The sequence below is a fragment of the Canis aureus genome, chromosome 2, assembly GCF_053574225.1.
Source record: "Canis aureus isolate CA01 chromosome 2, VMU_Caureus_v.1.0, whole genome shotgun sequence".
Taxonomy (NCBI): domain Eukaryota; kingdom Metazoa; phylum Chordata; class Mammalia; order Carnivora; family Canidae; genus Canis; species Canis aureus.
The window spans coordinates 57509026-57528023 of NC_135612.1; the positions used below are offsets into that span (position 1 = coordinate 57509026).

At 50.5% G+C, this 18998-nt stretch overlaps 1 protein-coding gene across 1 annotated transcript; it reads right to left on the reverse strand.

Annotated features, from left to right (window-relative positions):
- Positions 1-10876: 10876 nt before the first annotated feature.
- Positions 10877-14887, reverse strand: TLNRD1 (talin rod domain containing 1). The gene has a single exon (XM_077874191.1). The coding sequence runs from the start codon at positions 14493-14495 to the stop codon at positions 13404-13406; it is 1092 nt and encodes a 363-aa protein (XP_077730317.1). The 5' UTR covers positions 14496-14887; the 3' UTR covers positions 10877-13403.
- Positions 14888-18998: the final 4111 nt, after the last annotated feature.

The window sequence follows — 18998 nt, forward strand, 5'->3', positions numbered from 1 at the left end:
CCAATGCACAGTCAAGGTTGAGAATGAGGGTCCTGCTCCAGGGGTTCTCAAAGTGTCAACCCAACCAGCAGCAGCAGCATCAACTTGGAACTGGTTAGAAGTATACATTTTCAGACCCCATCCCAGACCCACTGATTCAGAAACTCTGAGGGTAGGTCCCAAGTTGTGTCTAATAAGCCAGCCCTCTCCAGGCAATTAAAAGACTTCCTCAATTGGTTCTCTTGGCCTTGAGTAACACTATTGTATAACTCAACTTGCTTCATTGAAGATAGGCTTCTTAATAAAATTATAAAAAGATACATTATAACAAGGTATGTCATGCTCTTCAGAAATGCCTCTTTGGATTCCCCTTTAGAAGTATTTTTACATCTTCTTTTCCAAATACAATTGCACTAACTCAAACACATTGCAAAAGAGGAACCATAGGACTGAAAATATTTCACGGGCAGGCAAGGACAGTGGCTCTCAGACTTTGATATTTTTGAGTACACAATCTTTTTTTTTTTTTTTTTTTTTTTGATGTCGGGAGGACCAAGATAAGATGAAAGACTAATTTTGCAACTAACAATACTTTTAAGAATTATGACGACTACCAGCTAATACCATTATTTTTATAAGATGACATTTTACCAAGAAAGAAGGAAGAAGGACCTAATCTCAGAATAAAGAAAGCCCACGAAGGTCCTGGTAGTGACCTTACATCTCACAGTCCCCTTTCTCCCTTTTGCTCTGACTGGTGAAATGTTTGTCACAGTTTCTGGTCCCCAGCCAGCATCCCCAAGCCACTGATCTAGGTGACAATTAAAGCCAACTCTCTATTCCCCAGGACATTATGTAATACCAAAAGCCTTCCAAAATGTACCAGAACTTGAAACTTCTAAGCACTGCTTTAACTGTCAGCATCAAATTGTTACAACTCACAAACTGTCCCACTTCTCCCAGGAAATCAGGTCCAGGTAGGTGGGGAGGCTTAGCGCCTCCTGTCTACAGTGTAAGTCACATGTTTCCCCAGCCACCATCCTGGACACAATGACAGGCCAGAGCAGGTGGTTAAGAGTGTCCGTAACAAAGCCCTAGTTAAAAAGACAGAAGTCATGGCCAGCCTGACCCACCCTTCCCCCAGGACAACCCCACCACCATTCAAAGGGCCAAAGTGCTTCTCTCCTAAGGGACAAGTAGCCAAGTACAATCTCCATAATTTTTGTCACATTCAGTTATGAGCTGGCGGATTGCCTGGGAACCAACTAGGACATCCTCCCTTTTGGGGCGGGCAAGGCCTGAAATCAATGCTCTGGGACAAGGTTACTAGTCCAAAGGGCAGAGCGATGCCAGCTGAGCAACTCAGCTGGCACTGAGTCTAGATTTCTGTTCCAATATGTTTTGCCCCAGAAAACGCTACCTCGGCTGTGTTCCTCTGAGCCTTGCAGGACTGGGCTACTGAAATGCAAGTTATGCTCTATGAGTATTAATTTTTCTTTGAGCTCAAGAGTAGGTCTTCCTTTTGTATGATCCATGCGTGGCTGCAGAGAAGGTTTCTGGGAACAGTGGATTGGCTCCTGGCACATTTAGGAGGATGCACTGGTGAGGCAGGGAGTGGAGATAGCACTCCCCTTTGGGGACATTGTTCTGAGAGGTCGGTGAGCTGTCTCCAGCTGCTGAGCTAATCTCTTAAGAGTTAGGATGCAGGCATCCTCAGACAGGGAGTATCTGGGGAGAGGGCAGGAAGGTGCAAAGACAAGAGGCCAGATTCCACCTCTCACACCTGCATTCTTACCCGTCGAGTGGTGATCCCTCCTTGTCCCAGGGGAACAGGACTCTCCACTGTGTCTCTGAGCCCCAAAGCAAGTTATTGGATGTGTTTAGAGGTGCTGCTAAAATCATGATTCTTTTCATCTAGCATTTCTTTCAAAATTGAAAATCACCGTGTGAGAGAAGCCAGGTCACTTGGAGACCAAGCAAGGCATCCAGCCATGCCCTGGTGCGCCCAGCCCCGACCCACACTCCCCAGCTCCCTGTCACATCAGCAGAAGGGGCCATGAGCAACTTGTTTCGGTTTTTGTGGAACTTGTTGTGGCAATTCACCGTGGCCATGGAAACTCTATCTGCTTGTGACTCTGCAATGAAAAAACCGGAATGTCGGTGCTGGAAGGAAAGTTAAATAATTAAGTAGATATAATGCCTTTGTTTAAAACAATTCCTTTAATTTGATAAGATAACCATAATCTTATATTTTTAGGTAGTGTCAACAATCAAAGGCAAGAAAAAGAAAAAAGAAAGAAAGGAAAACAAATTTAATGAAACTATTCCAACTGTAGAGTTAAAATGGAAATTAAGCCCAAAGGCCCAAGTGCCCATTTGCTGGAAGCTGGGGCCTTGGAGGCTTTTCGCTCTCCCTGCTCCCAGTGATTTTGGCAGAGCGCCCCTTTCTCTTCCCCGAGGCTGAGGCTTCTTTCCTCCACTCACAGGAGCCTGGGCCCGCTCAGCCCAGAGCTCAGGCTCAAGCACTCTATTACAACCCAAACCTGATTATGGAAAGTCATGAGTAATTTTTGCATTATAACAATTATGGGATTGAAAGCCAGGACTCGCTCCCTCAGTCAATTCTCACGCCGGCTTCAAGGGCTCCCCGGGGAGTATGGTTCTAAGTCAGCTTGTGGGAAAAAGCCTCCCTTCCTGGGGTGGTGCATGGTCTCCACAGGCCAGCTGGGCCCAGCACCAACCCCAGGAGGTGGTTGGGAATCGCCACCAAATCACCCTCCAGTCCTGCCGCGGATGCCCCAAGGAACTGAGAGCAGCTGAAAGAAGAAAGTTTGGTAGCCCTAGAGCCCTTCAAATAACCCCTTGGAATCCACCCAAATTTCTAGAAGGTCTTCAAAGAAACAGATGTGTCAGAACAGCCCCAGGCTTAGGACTCTCTAAGCTATTTGGGCTCAAGGAGTTAACAGTTGTTGGGGCTGATGAGAAAGACATTCACCTAGAGGCCAACAAGAGCCACGTGCAGAGCAAGGAGGTCCACCAGGCTGGAGCAGCACCAGGCTGGAGCAGCCACTGGAGTAGGGACAGTCGGATGTGAAGGCCATAGCCTGCCTGATCAAGGCCTGGTGTGCCCAGTCCAGAGACATACTATTGGAACTCAATTCACATATTGAAATACTAACTGCTTGAAATTGCAATTTCTGGCCTAAATTTGCTATACCAAAGGTAGAGGTAGGAGGAAGATGAAAGTAGGCCTGATTTGGGCATGTGATGCAGGCTGCAGCCAGGGTGTCTCGTGATGGAGCCCCATCTGGGTGAAGATCGGTAAGGACCCCGGCTAGATCTGTACAGGGCAGCCAGGAGTGAGGAACACGTGCTAAAGGTCCTAGGAAGGAGAATTTGAGAGAACGTGGTAACATGAACACTACATTTGTTCACGCAGAGATGTTTATTGGGACTTACAGTATGTTAGGCAACTGCATTAGTCACCGGAGACAAAAAGAGGCCCCTACCACCCAATAATGATATAGATGGGGTCCGTGGATAAGTAAACAGAGAGTTCAAACATGATAAATACTACTAGAAGGGAAGTACTAAGTAATCTAGGGACCCGCAGAAGAAGCTGTCACCAGGCTGAGGAGTCAGGAGCAGAGGGGGAGAAGCAGGGTACAGGAGGAGTGGTCCAAGGGATACCCTGTGCAAAAGCTCAGAGGTCAAGTGAGAGCGTGACAATAGAGGGAGATCTGCAGGTGTGACTTCGGCCAGAATGTAGTTTGCAGAGAGCTGTGAAACACCGGACCAGCTGGAAATGCCTCCATCCGGGAATCTGGCTTTTATCCTAAAGGGAGTGGGGCAGCCATGGACGTTGACACTGAGCAAATAACAAAGGTGTTTGCATTTTAGAAGTCTGGGTGAAGATTATTGACAAACTAGAGATCGAGCTTCCTCAAGCATCCTCATGGATACCAGGATCACACAGCAGGTAGAAAACCACCCATCCATGTGATCAACTCTGCCTGAGACTCTACAAGGGAACTGTGGGTATCGGGGGCCCTGTGAAAATAGTCCAGGAGAGGCTCAGTCTAATGGCTCATGTGAGGTTCAAGAGGAAACCCACAAAAACTGCCAGATGAGTCAGGTTAAATAACAGGTTTGGAGAGCATTTCAACCTCAAACAGCAGACACATTCCATCCTAGAATTTGTTCATCCTCTGTAGTCAAGTGGCTAAGGATGCCGAGCTCCATCAGACAGACCCTGATTCTCATCTTTATGCCACTGCTTGCTGTTTGGTGACCCAGGGTGGCTGGTTGCAGTTAAGTATCCTCAGCTATACAATGGGAACACTCTTCCTATCCTGAAGGGTTGCTTCAAAGACTAGGACACAATGTAAAGTTCCTACCATACATATGAGGGGCTGAAAAAATGCCAGCTATTGCTTTCTTTCTCTATAAAAAACATTTATCGGGCATGCGGGCCACCTGTTAGAGATGACAGCGATGAAAAACAAACAAACAAACGAACGGACAGAATAATCCAGTTCTTGCCTTGGAAAGCACCCAGCCTATTGGCCAGCCTGTACTCCCACCACGCAGATCTTTGGGTGTCCCAGCTCCATTCCTGGTGATCCCCAGAATCGGGCAGCCCGGCCCAGAAGCCCTGTGCAGGCAAGCTGTCCTCACCAGTCCCACCCAGGGCTCCTGATCCAAGGCCAGGCCAGCAACCTAAATGCTGGCGGGGGGGGGGGGGGGGGGGGGGGGGGGGGGGGATGCAGGCTGGTGGGGGAACTGTTCTGCTTCCTGGAGGGTAGACTCAGTCTAGTCATAGCCCTATGCCCTGCATCAACACTACACAAAATTAATAAGCAAAAAGAAAATGATCCCTGGGCCTTAGAATAAAGCCTACTCTTTAAGGCACCTGCAATCTCTAACTGAATACTATCCTCCAGCTACATAGAAAATAAATTCAGTGAAACCCCTAGTTGAATTATATATACACAGTCACCTGGCACTAACAGTAGGAAAGACCAGTCCTGATACCAACATCTCCCCTGGTCACCAAAAGTATAGATCCAGTTTGATAATATCTAGGAACTACAAGATCCCAAAGAGCCAAAGACCCAGACTAGAGCATTCTTATGCACACAAATTATGGTGCTTATCCTTGTTTCTCTTCATTTATTCTATCTGCACTATAGTCGAAGGTCGTCTTCACAGTCCCGCTCCTAGTACAGAACCAGCCTTAGGAAAAATGTCTGTTGGAAACTGCTGGAGAATCCATATTGAGGTTCCCGATATCTCGACGTCCCCAGGAAGTACAAGTAATGCCCTGTACTCTGTATGGCGCTTGGGACCCATTCCCTTCTCAGACAGAGAACAATGAGCCAGAAAAATGTAGAAGGAATAATTTGGGTCAGGCAACCAGGAGGTCCTTCAGAAGGTCTAAATGAACTCTCACTTCTCAAACTATGAAGATGATAGAAGCATCCAGTCTCTCTCGGCCCTCAGATCTGACAATCCATACAAGTTGACACCATGTGGAATTTCATGGGCACGATTACATGGGAAAATATCAAACAGACTCATTTTCCATATATATTGAAGACCTTTTCCCGTGGCATTTCAAGTGAATAATGCTTGTATGTTCAAGAAGGAATCAGCTCCTGTGACCCTAAATCCATTTATAATAACTAAAGGGGAAGGAGCTCTGGCAAGTCGTGGTGGTGGCCACTTACTCCTCCTGTCATTTAGTGAGCTCTCTGAAAGCCACACTTTACCAGACCTGGATTTTTTGAAAAGTTATACAGATGTAACACAAAAGGATTGTGTACTCAGAAAATATCTCTATCAGAAGACTGTATCTCAAATTGATTTTGAGGACAACGAAGGGTGGGCTTCTAGGATTGTTGCTAATAATATCCCTGTGGCTCTGAGTTATTCCTCCTAAATAAGCTGATATAAAGAGCATGCCTAATACTGTCCCAGATGCCTAGTAAATGTTTGCTAAATTAGAAATGTTTTACCATCAGACTTGCCAAACCTGACACTGTTCTAGACTTAACTCTGTGACAGGGGTCTCATGTTATTAAAGTGGCTCTATCAGGTGTTCTCTGACTGCCCAGGATAAAGAAGTCCTAGTGAAGTCGAGAATTGCCAGTGTTCCCAGAAACCCTAGTGGGCAAGAAACTTTGGGTTGAGTTTCAGAACAAGATGTTGGAAGTGGAATGTTTGGGGCAGCCTGGGTGGCTCAGCAGTTTAGTGCAGCCTTCGGCCCAGGGCATGATCCCGGAGACCCAGGATCAAATTCCATGTCGGGCTCCCTGCATGGGGCCTGCTTCTCCCTCTGCCTGTGTCACTGCCCCCCCACCACCACCCCTCTCTCTCTGTTTCTCATGAATAAATAAATAAAATCTTAAAGAAAAATAAGTGGAATGCTTGAGCTACCTAAAAGGATGCCTCTTCAAAATTATGACATATCTGTTCAGTCCACAGCTCCACTTCAGTCATATGGGTAGTATTGGTAGAAAAGCTCCTATTTTTGTCTTAAATTCTCAAAGATATGGTGGCTGAGCCAGATTGTATTTAAAGCCATCTCTGTGGGACTTTCCCTGGTCACTAGCCACATATCACTGATGCCCACAACACAGACTTCACTTAAAGAGATGCTATCATGGAAGCTGTTGGGTGGTAGTGAGCCCATCATCGAGATAGGTGAACTATCAGTTGGTCTTATCAGTCCAACGGCCAATTTTCCATACCATTACTAACATGAAATGCCCACACACCTTAAAAATTAAATTCCAAGTGATAAAACCAGAATCATACTTATACTTTTAGAAGTCATACCTATCTTTATCATGGAACTTATAGAAGAATGTTCAAGTAAAACCTAGCCTCCAAAGTACCTTTTAGGAAAATCTTTATACCAAAATCCTATCCAAAGGGAGGTATTCAAATGACTTGCCAGTTAATTTTAGAACAGGAAGCTGATGGTCATCAAAAAAAAAAAAAAAAAAAAGCCAAATTGAAATGGAACTGAGTATCAGTAAGCACTGAATGGACCAGATTCCCTACAATGTATCTCAAATTTCTGGAGGTTTGACATCAGTCTGGATCTCCTAAGAAGTTGACTGATGGGGCATCTGACTGGCTCAGTCGGCAGAGCCTGAGACTCTTGATCTCAGTGTCTGAATTCGAGCCCTATGTTGGGGATAGGGTTTATTTAAGATAAAAAGCTCTTTTTAAAAAAGTGACTGATGAGGCAATTAATTAGTGATTTTAAGGCAATTAATTAGTGATGTTTCACTTGGTCAGTATCTTGAGTCCCATCTGAAGTCCAGGCAAATGCAAACAAAGTCAGAAACCATTAACACTTAAGGTTGATGCGCTAAAATTTCAGAAGGGTTCAGGGCAGCATGCTCAGTAACCCTGAGTGCAGAGCATATCCATTTCTCTTCTGAAACACAGGATTTTAAAAATTCCCTCTCTGTGCCCCACTTCTGCATCATCCTGGGTACATGTAGTTATGAATACTTAAGAGCTTAACATCAGCAAGTAGATTCATTTTTAAATTATGCTAGCAAATCTAAATTAGCATTCAAATTCCTCCCTGAAGCCTGAAATGTTTGACTGACATTGTGGTTTTAAGAACTTAAGACACGCAGTATTACAGGGAGCTTGGGCAGGTGCGTCACACAGAGGAAGAGACGGGGCTATGCTCTTTGAGACATCCTTGAGCATATCGCCATGTATCTTCTGTGCCAGATTAAGGGAAGGGTAAAGGCAAGATCATTAGGGGAAATGGACTTTAACACGGAGGTTTTAGATCATACTCCCCATGACCTCATGTAGTAGTATATCTACAGAGCTCATCATAGGCCTTACATATCATGGGAACTCACAATATTTAACTTTTATAATGGGAGAACAGAAGTACAAATGTTTAGATGACATGCACAGTAAGACCTGCCTACCTCCCAGGACTGCTCCAAGGAACCAATTACTTAACACAGGAAAACATGCTTTAAAAACCACAAAGACCTGGGCAGCCCGGGTGGCTCAGCTGTTTAGTGCCGCCTTCAGTCCAGGGTATGATCCCAAGGACCCGGGATTGAGTCCCACGTCAGGCTGCTGCATAGAGCCTGCTTCTCTCTCTGCCTGTGTCTCTGCCTCTCTCTATCTCTCTCTCTCTCTGTGTCTCTCATTAATAAATAACTAAAATCTTAAAAAAAAAAAAAAAAAAAACAAAACACAAAGACCTAAATGAACATTCACACAATGAAGAGTAAGGCTGTAGTTCACCCCTGGCCACTACATTTGTCTCCTGTAACAGTGCTTCTCAAAGTTAATGTGCCCAGAAATCACCTGGAGATCTTGCCAAAGAGCAGATTCTAATCAGGCAGGTATGGGGTAGGGCCAAGACTCTTCCCCCCACGCTGTTCCTGGGTGATGCCAATGCCAGCTCCCGGGACCAACCTCATGAGGAGGGAAGCTCTGAAAGATCATCCCAATTCTTGGTGTATGATTGTTCTTAAAGGACATGGTTCCCTAATATATCACCGACTTGGTCATCTCTAACATGAGCTTTGGAGTTAAGTCTGAATGCTTCATTTGGTTCTGAATAGAGTACTTTAAACTCAGTAGCAAAGTGCTCTTTCTTGGGCAGCCAAGAGCTAAAGGGTTGATTTTTAATTAGGGTGTCTGCCAGTCCCAGTTTTCTAGGACAAGAGGCAACAATATGCAAGAACACAGAAAGCCCATTTGCTAGTTTACTATTCTATGACTTCAGTTCATCTCAAAGGGGGTTGGAGGAGGGGGAGAACTCTATCCCTGTAAACACATCCAGATACACACAGCAAAAGAAAACTCTGCCAGCTCCACATTGGCAGGAAAGACTAAATTATCTTCTCTATCTGAAGAAAAGGGCTCAAAATATCCAGGAAAAAAAGGAAGAAAAAAAAAAAAAACCTGAGCAAACAAGAAACTTGCAGAAACACTGCTGCCTCCTGATACAGAAGCACTTGGGTCTCACGGAGTCAGCAAGGAAGAAAAGGAAACCAGCAGGCTCTGCAGACCAGCATGGTTCTCCAGGTTGGGCATGCATAAGGATCATCTAGCTTCACAAAATTCAGACTGCTCCACCCCCCAGAGTTTCTCATTGATCAGGCCTGAGGCAGGGCCCAGAATAATGCTGATAATAGCATTGCCAGTCCCTTGGTATGGCCTGGAGGAACCCACCGTCTATGCAGGAGGAGGCACCATGTCTCACCATGTCTCACCATGTCTCACATCACCCAGCACGCTGCCTGGCACACACAGTTGGTTCCCAAGAAGTATTCTCTGAATGAATGGCCATTCTAACTTTGACTTGCAGAAACAGTTTTACTACTTGCATATGTATACTTGCTGCAGGGATCTTGTATGTACATTCATTTCAAGAACAATTACGCATGTCCCAGGCATGGCAGCCCTTGACCTAAACTGCTGTCCTGTTAAGTGAAATCAATCCCTATCAAGGACACTAGTATCACACTTTTTTCCCTATATTATCTGGGCAGTCCGTCTTTGAGCCTTCTAATGCTAAAGTGGAAAGACAACTCACCTGTCCATAGGACCCTAAAAAATAAGACCCAACTTAGGTAAAACAGGCCAATTCACTTCACACATACTCATACCAAAAAAAGAAAAAAAAAAGTTTTTAATCAAGAACGTGCCAGGAGGGCACACACATGTCTGTGTCCACCTTGGACACCCAGAGATGGTGCTGGGCACCAGAGGACCAAGGTACAGCCCTGGGTGGAAAGTGCAGGGAAGGCTACAGATTTCTTCCCTGACTCTGAGCTCTGTACCAAGTAGAACCCAGAAAGGGCTGTGGCAGACATTCCTCAAATCCTCTGCTTGATCTGCACGTTACCATAGTCACATTCATTCCGAAAAACAGGTGTTTCTGTTAAAATTAGCTGTTTCAAACTGTCAAATGCTTTAGATCCCTATGCCAGCTTTAAAAAAAAAATGTTCACAAAATAACCAATCAGATGTAACTGATGCTTCTATAAAGTCTTTAGATTTTCCTGAGAAACACATGACCCTAAGTTAGAAATAAAAACTCAGGTGGAGATGACGATAGGGTAGGGGAGAACAGACCCACGCCCACACCCACGGCACACACACAGAATTTCTACATTTCCGAACCTCAACCCAGAATGAATAATAGCAAAAGGCCAAGCTTAAAACAGCTAAGGAAAGACAGAGCTTTTTTCAAGTTAAGTCTTGTGTTTGAAAGCCTTTTGTCCCATTTACTTGGGTTTGCTATCATAAATAATGGCTTTTGTTCCAAGAGCTTAGCCATAATGATTTCCTTCTCTCCTGACCATTCAAAGGAAGGTTTTCAACATTCCCAGTAAGGACGGGTGCCCGTTAAGCCTGTGTAAGAAAACTTGCCCCTGGAAGTCAAAAGAGTGCAAGGATTGAGGCCTTAAATTAACTCCTATGTGGTTTAATTAAAAAAAAAAAAAAAAAAAAAAATCAGGTCAGTCAGATTTTATTCCTGGAACTATTATCTCTGCTGGCCTTATTATGTCCAATGAAATAGGTCTGAGATGCTCCTTTTTAAAAATCAGGGCTATTTTAAAAACAAGTTTAGCAAGCCGGTGCACTAGAAGCTAAAATGTCAAAGGCCTGAGTCCAAATCCCCTGCCTAGCGAAGCAATGCAGACACACAGAAATGCTGTGCGATCCTCGCTTGGTTTCCTGAGACCTGCTGAAAAAAATAAAAGAATCCATTTCAAGCCACCTGCTGGAAGAAAAATCCTAAACTTTATCTTAAGAGACAGAAGGGAGGGGAGGGGGTGGAAAAGCAGGTTAAAATACCACCAAAACTTTTAACAACTTCAGAGGACAGAGATTTTGAATATTACAAGTTCAACACTTTTAATATACAGAAATGTAAAGAGCCACAATCGGTTGGCTAAGACAAAAAGAAGTTTCAAAATTTAATTTGGTGGCAAGCTAGTTCACTTCATCCAAGGAGATAGGGAAAGCAATTTTTTTTTTTTTTCCTGGCGTGCACTGTCCTGAAAATTGCTTCTGCAAAAGGAATGAGTCCAAGGAACAATTGGCAATCATTTTTGTCTTAATCAAACACCGAATTTACAGATTTCTGGCCCTAATTTTGCTTTACTTTGTTCCTTTCCATTTACTCTTTGTGATCTGCATAGGCTAAATGAACCACATAATTAGAAACTCTGTAATTACTTATGTATGGCCAATAAATAAAAGTAAGTTACAAGTCCTATATGCAAGCAGGGTTGTCATTGGCACATGGGTTAGGTTTGCTCTTTCCAAATACTTCCCGAACCTGACCGACCCAGACTGAAGAAGGGCAGGGGGTAGAGGAAGAAACATTCTCAAGGTCATTTTCATTTTTAAAGACTTTAAAAGTTTAAATCTACCAGGCCCTACGACAGGAACAACAGTTCCCTTGACTGTTCCTAAGAAATGGATGTACACGGTCACTCTCAAGCTTTTCCAAACATCAGATTCAGAGCAGCTCCCCAATCCTAGCCTTACCCAAAACAAGTTTAAAGACACTTAACTGGTTGAATATGATGTTCTTGTAATAAACACAGTGATTCAAGTAAAACAGTCAATAGGACTTTCTAACACACTATAGTGAAAAATGCTTTCTTCTCAGATCCATGGGAACTACAAAAGTTTAGGCGCAAGAAATTCAAAGAAAAATATAAACTGAGCAAATTTAAAGCATGTATAAGTTTTTTTTGTTTTTGTTTTTGTTTGTTTTTAATCCATGTGGCTCTCCCAGGGCAAAGCACTGCAAATAAATGCATTATCCTTTCAGGAGGAAAACTGTCCAAAACTTAACAAGGTTCGGCAAAACTATACAGCCCTCCCTCCCCAATTTTTTTTAACATGCCTGCAGAAAGGACAAACTCCCTTAAAATAACTCCAAACTTCAATTAACGGAGCAGTCTTCCGACATAAAATGAATCAGGGCAGATCTTAAATCAAGGTTACAAAAATCAGCCCTTTGTCTTCAATTAGGCCGTGGCCCTAGAAAGTTCTTCACATTTTCCAGAATACCTCTCCCTCTGATATATTAGTCTAGAACCCTCTAAGGTTTTTCCTAAAACCGTGAGTGAGATGTTGTCTATAAACAGACCCACCCACATAAAAAAGGCCAGCAAGACTCCTGGAAGTCCTCACTATACCACACTTTTTTTTACAGCTCCAGTGCACAGATCCTCCGACCTACCGGAGAAGGGTGGCATACCACATAGGATAAGGAAGAGCCTGAATCCGAGAGACAGAAGAATACAAATCAGACCTGGTTCAGGCTGACCCAGGGCAGAAAGAGGCGCCAACACAAAGGGAGCTGAAGTGCTTTCTAGGAGAAACCAGAGGCAAGACCAAACACCCCAACAGCCCAGCCCTGGCACCACACATACTGCCCTCACTCCTATGGCCTCTGGCTTGGCAAGGCCAGCGCTCTGCGGGTCTCTCTTCTGCAACTCTAAGCTGCCCAGAGAGGTAATCCTCCAGGAAAAAGGGAGACAGGGCTAAATAAAGCCTGGAGACACTGCTACACTTCCCAGCGTGCCCTTCCAGAGATGACATGCAGCATGCGTTATTACAATTATTGAAAATCAACAATAATTGCAAAAGGCCATCTGAGAAACATAACATTTTAATAGATGAAATAAATACTCCAGTACATGCAAAGGTAAAAACTTGACATGGGGGGGGGGGGGGAGGCGGGGGGTAGGGGGTGGGGTGGGGAGAGGGCAGGGGGGAAATCACTCTATAGTGTAAATCAAAAAATAAAACACACACTCACAGTAGCTTTTCCCCCGTTTGCAAATCACATGGCAAAGTCATACTCTTTCCACACCAAGTATACGCCTAATCCAACACGATTGCTTTAAAAAAAAAAAAAAAAATTACAACATACAAAAAAAGGTAGCTACATCCATGTCTAAGGAGTGAAACTGAGGTAACCTTTCTTTTAATTAGGAAAAAAAAAAGAAAAAAAGAAAGAAAACGAAAGACCAAAAAAAGAAATGAACCCATGACCTCCTTCCTGCCCAATTGATAAGAAAATTTAGCGGAGGAGCTCCAGGCTGGGAGCTGGGAGCTGGGAGCTGGGGCGGGGGCCGCCACCTGCAGGCCCTGCTGGGTGCGCACAGGGCCCCCAGGGCGCACTGAGCGTCGCTGGAGCTGGAGCGCGCTGGCCGGTGCGCGCGCGCGCGCGCGGCCCCACTCCCTGGAAGGTTCCCTCCGAGCGTCTGACACGGGGAGGGGGGCCGGGGAGGGGCTCCCCCTGGGATTTTCTTTGGTATACGTGGAGAGGGGCGGAGGGGAGGTCGTCTTCCTCTGCTCCCGGGTGGAAGAAAGAGGGGGCGCGGGGCGGGGTGCTAATTCACAGAATTGGAATTCACTGGCGGTAAAGTCCTGGGCGAAGACCTCTCCCGTAAAGCCTGAGATAGCAGGGTGCAGCCTTCAGACACGGCGCAGGCCGAGTTCCTCAGCCTCTCCCTGTGGTCCGACATCTTGGCGCTCCCGTCGGGGTGCTGCGCCAGATCCCTGAGGCACTGGGTCAGGAGCACGCAGGCCGACACCACGCTCATGGCGCCGCCCAGGATGGCGGTCTGCACCGCCTTGCCCTCGGCGCTCACGGCCGCCGCGCGACCCAGGAACTGCGGCTCGGTGGCGAAGCCCACCAGCGCGCTCACCGCCTGCACCAGGGGCCCGCTGAAGAGCGCGCAGCGGCTGCGGGCCAGCTCGCTGGGCGCCGCCTTCACCTCGCGCACGCAGGCCAGCAGCGCCGACGCGCTCGTGCTCATGCACTTGACGCCCAGCTTGAACTGCTCGCGGGAGAAGCGGTCCCGGGACTTGTCGCTGGCCAGGGCGCACGCGTCCGTCAGGAACTTGAGGTTGCGCGACAGGCCCTGCGACACCTCGAGCAGCAGCTGCGGCGTCATGTCGGCCAGCGGGGTGGCGCGCAGCACGGCGCAGCCCTGCTCCACCTCGTGGCGGCAGCGCGTCACGCGGTAGCGGTCCACCAGGCCCGGCTGCGCGGGCTGCGCGCCCGGCGTGGCCACCGCCGCCAGGTAGGCCGCGTGCGCGGAGCACTCGGTCAGCGACACCACCAGGTCGCCCAGCTCCACCAGGCTGTCCCCCGCCTCCCCGAAGCGGCCCATGTTGAGCTGGCTCTGCACGTCGTGGGTGAGGATGGAGAGCCCCTTGGTGCGCGCGATGATCGTGTCCCGGCACTGCTCGAAGGACTCGGCGGCGCCGGCGCAGGAGGCGGCGGGGCCCTCGAAGAGCACGGGCCGCGCCTCGCTCGACAGCAGCAGCAGGTCGGCCACCAGCTGCATCTTGCCTTTGCAGTGGTCGCACACGGACACCAGCCTCTTCCGCGGCTGCGAGCAGGCCGCCCCGACGGCGCTCGCGGGAGCCGGAGAAGCCGCCTCGCCACTGGGCTTCCCCGCGCTGCCGCTAGCCATCGCGCCCGGGGGGCACTGGCATGCCGCTGGGGAGCCCGCTACCGCCGCCGCCGCTGCCGCTGCCACTGCCGCCGCCCCCGCGGCCGTCGCGACTCAGCTGGCCAGGGCCGCGGCGCCCGCCCCGCACCATCATGCCATCCACCGCGCCGGGCGGGGGGCACGGGGCTGCGGCGGCCGGGGCCCGGGCGGCGCGGGGCGGGCCGGGGGCCCGGAGGACGCCGGAGGCTCTCGGGCGCGCGGGGAGGGGCTGCGGCGTTCGGCCTCCTGGAGGGCTTGCAGGAACCATGAACCGGGCCGCGCAAACTCACGGGGCGCGCTCCTCGCCGCCGGGCCGCCAGGAAAGTCCCTTCTGCTGGGCCGCCGCCGCCGCCGCCGCCGCCGCCGCCGCCGCCGCCACCACCGCCACCGCCGCCACCGCCGCCGCCGCCGCCTTCCTGGGCATGGCCCGGCCCGGCCGCCGGAGCGGGAGGGCGGGAGGGGGAAGCTGGGAGTTGTCCGTCCTTCCTTCCTTCCTTTCTTTGAAATCAAAATCCTTTCCTCGGGGAGGAGCGCGGGCGGCGGCTCGGGCGCGCTCCGCTGTCAGCCAGCCCGGGCTCGGCGGCGCACGTGGGCTTCAGGCGTCCTGACCCCGCCGGGCGGCGCTGCTCCGCGACGGCGGCCGGGGCCGGCGCGGCGGGGCGCGCATCTCCTGCCTCCCGCGCTCGGGAAGCGGCGCCGGCGGCGGCCGGGCCGAGGGTGTGGCCGGGGCTGGCGCGGCCGCGCAGAGTCAGAGTCGGGCGGGAGCCTGCAGTGATTGCGCACAGCGGCCGGGGGCCCCGCTCGCGCGCTCGCCGCCCGCCACGCCCGGGCCGCCGGGCCGCCCCTTCCCGCCTCGCCTCGCCTCGCCTGGCCTCGCCTGGCCTCGCCTCGCCTCGCCTCTCCTCGCCGGCTCACAGCGCGCGGCCCGGCGCCCCGGCGGCACGCCCTCCCCGACCGCGCGCCCCGCGGCCGGCCGCTGGCTGTGGGCGCGAGTCCATCCCGGTCGCCTGGTCGCCTGGGGCCCGCGGCGGCTCAGCTCTCCCGCGCCCCCGGGCCCTGCGCATCGGACGCCCGGCGCGCGTCTCCCCCCCCGCCCCGGCCACGCCGACTCAGAAGGTCCCCGCGGCGCGGCGGCCACCCGCCCGGGCCCCGGCTCCTGCCATTTCCGTCAACCTCCAACTTCCGAGCGCGCCGGGAGAAACTGAAAGGAAGGGCGGGGGCCGAGAGGCGCAGGGGCCGCCGCCCGCTTCCTCTCCCCGCGCGGCCGCTCCGCGCCGCGGGCCGTGGGTGCGCCGGGGCCGCCCGAGCCGCCTCCTCCCCGTGTCCGCGCCTCGCCCCCGGGCTCGCCGCCGCCGCCCGGCCGTCACCTCCCCGGAGCCTATAGAAATCTTTTGTGTGGCGTCACCGCCTTTCGTTTAAATCCCGCTTCCTCCTCTCGCCCTTCCCCCGCCCCCTCCGCCGCTCCCGGATGCTTGCGCGATGCGCTGCTCCTCCCCCGGGAAGCTGGGTGGCTGCGGGAGGACGCCGCCGCCCTGCGCGGACGCGGCGGGCGCCGGGCCGGGGGTCCCGCGGGGCGGGGGGCGCAGCCTGGGGGCCCCCGGGCGCCGCGGGGCTCCGCGCGTCCTCCCCGCCCGGCGAGCGGGTCTCCGAGGGGACTGCTTTGGCGCCGAAGGGAGGAGGACGCCGCGCGCCGTCCCCTGGTGGCCCGCGGGGGCCGGCCCGCGCGTCTAGCGGGGCCCCGGCGGCTCTTGCCAGCCCTCGCCCTGCCCTTTGTTGTGCGCAGCCCTCCTTCCGCGGTTGGGGGGACCCTGCAGGGCTGTGCGGGGCGCTGAGGGCACTGGCTGTGCAGTCGGAAGGGCAGGCTGCGGGGGGCGGGGGGCGCCCTCCCTGTGTGCTCGGACTTCCTGGGGCCGGTCTTTTCTGCAGCCATCCGGGAGCTGTGTTGACCTTGTGCAAGTCCTCCCCCCAAGGGTCCGTCCTCTCCCCAAATCAGAGAGTGCGCACCGACTGCTGGACCACTTGGCTCCTAAAACAGAGCTGGTAGAACTAGGAGCCTCGACCTGCGCGGTGGGCGCCCTCACAACTTCTGTGTCCCACGCTCGGCGATGGAATAATAGCGGCCACTGTCAAAGAAGAGGAATAACAGACAGCCTTAGGAGGTAAACCTTGTTGGCCGGTCCTGCCCAGAAGGAGCCCACCCGCTGATGCCTCCGGCGTCTTCCCAAGGGCAGGAGGAGAGCTAATGACCGGGTGAGGAGCCCCCTCCCAGCCTCGGATCCGTCGACCCAGACCTCGCTCTTCAGGAAGTGGTTGAAGCACCTGGGCTTCCTCCCAGCCGGGGACCCACCCCTTGGTCCCGAAACAGGCCCTCCAGGTGCCCAGCCCGGCCTCAGCTGGGTGTGTCTGCCAATCGAACCCCGCCAGTTCCTCTGTCCCAGGGACCCAAGGTCACCTTGTGGTTCAGTCAGCCAATTAGTCTTACTTATAACTCAGATGACCTTACAATTTATCGTCCAAACTGAAACTGTACTCAGAGGTAATTATGAAATCGGCTCTTAAAAAGTTAACCAGGAACAACAGATACAGAGCAAATGGATAGTCACCCTTCGTGAAACAGAAAGTGCCCTTAGATATTTCTAGAATCTGGAGGAACCCGCATGTTTTGCAACCAAGGCCAATAAAACTGACGGTTTTCTAAACAAGCAGCAATTCTGTAGGTTAAAAAGCTTAATCCCTTTTATTTTTCGGTGAGGGAAAACCAGTTGGATAAAATCAAGCTCTTGCCATGGTAACCCAGAAGGGCACCCTACTCTTAACTTAGCTCTGGAAAACATATTAGGAGAAATGAAACCCTTCCCACCATTCCTAGTGCATTCATGAAACTGCTCTAGGATCGGGATTTTTCCCAAAATCTACTTGGCACCTGGGGGTGCTGCTTTCCTTCTCACTGTCTGCTGGACACCTTGTACCCCATCAACGAGCTGTCACACATAGGCTATTCCACTACATTTACTTTGGCTTTAAAAGCTGATAGGATTCTTCTTTTCTGCTTCATTTTTCAGGTAGAGTGGCTCCTCCCAAACTGACCCTTCCCAGTACTCCCTCCACCTTCCTTCTAGGTCACGTGACTTTCTGCCATCGTTCATTCCGTCCACAAACACTGGACACCTACCACGTGCCAGGCCCCATGCTAGCACCAAAGTTACACAGAAGTATCGTGAGGGCTCCTCCCTTCTGAGGAGTAGAGCCCAGAGGCAGCACAGTCACACAAGCAAGTAACCAGGTTTTACCCATCGGTATGGTGACCCCACAGAGGAAAGAAAGTGCTGCAGAGCTAGTGCTGCTCACGAAGAACAGCCCAGGTGCAAGTAGGTGGGGTCACATGATCTGTTCTGATGGATAAAATGGGAGTGGAAGTGATATGCCTCACTTCCGGCTGAGGCAATGCAAAGCAGATCTTCGATTGCCCATTCTCCCTTCCCCTGCTCTCAGTATGTGGGAGGTGGCTCTAGGTGGTACAGCTGGAAGAGGGTGCGGCCTCCCTAAGCCCGATGACTGGAGCACACTGTCCATCGACCAGTGCCGGCCAAGCACTGTGAGCAAAACGTAAATCCGGTGTCACATGCAGAGATCTCACAGTTGTTTGTTGCTGCAACATATTGTAGTCTAACTAAATTAGTAGAAGGTGACTGTATGTGCCTCTAGAATCACTGGATTAAGGGCTTTCTCTTCCACAAAATTTCGCAAGTTACTCCTTCTGACCCTCTCTTAGAATATAATATGAACCAAAGGCACTGACGGAAATTGGGTGAGAGAAGCTGCAAACATATGGGCTGAAGAGTTGGCTGGAGGCAGGTGAATGGAGCAGATAAGGAGAATCTGGGGCCAGGTGGGAAATAGCGTGGCCACCGGAGAATGTATCCTCAGTGCCTGACTCAAGGCTGATGCTTAGTGGGCCTTTAATAAATGAATGAACAGAATACCAAAAGAGATGACTTAAGGATTTGGGGAGGCAAGGTGGAACACACAGAGGTTGAGCCAGGCAGGATTGGAAAAAACATGATTTCCCTCCTTCCTAGATTCTTCTATAAGGTGTATCCACCGCCCTGGACTTAGGGCAGATATAAAACAACAGTATGAACATTCGGGGTTTGGTGTTTTGTCTTTTTTTGTGTGTGTGCCTAAATATTCTTACATAAAACTTTCTATCTTAGCCATTTCTGTGAACTTAGCTATAACTCCGTCATATTATGTATGTTCATGTTGTTGTGCCACCATCACCACCACCAGCAGCACCACCCCAGATTATTTTTCATCTTCCCAAACTAAAATTCTCTCCCCACTAAACAGTAATGCTTCATTCCCCCTGCCTCCCAGCCCCTGACCACCACCATTCTACCTTCTGCCTCTTTAAATCTGTCTGGTGTACGTTCCTTGTATAAGTATTTGTTCTTTGGTGTCCAGCTTATTTCACTTAGAATCATG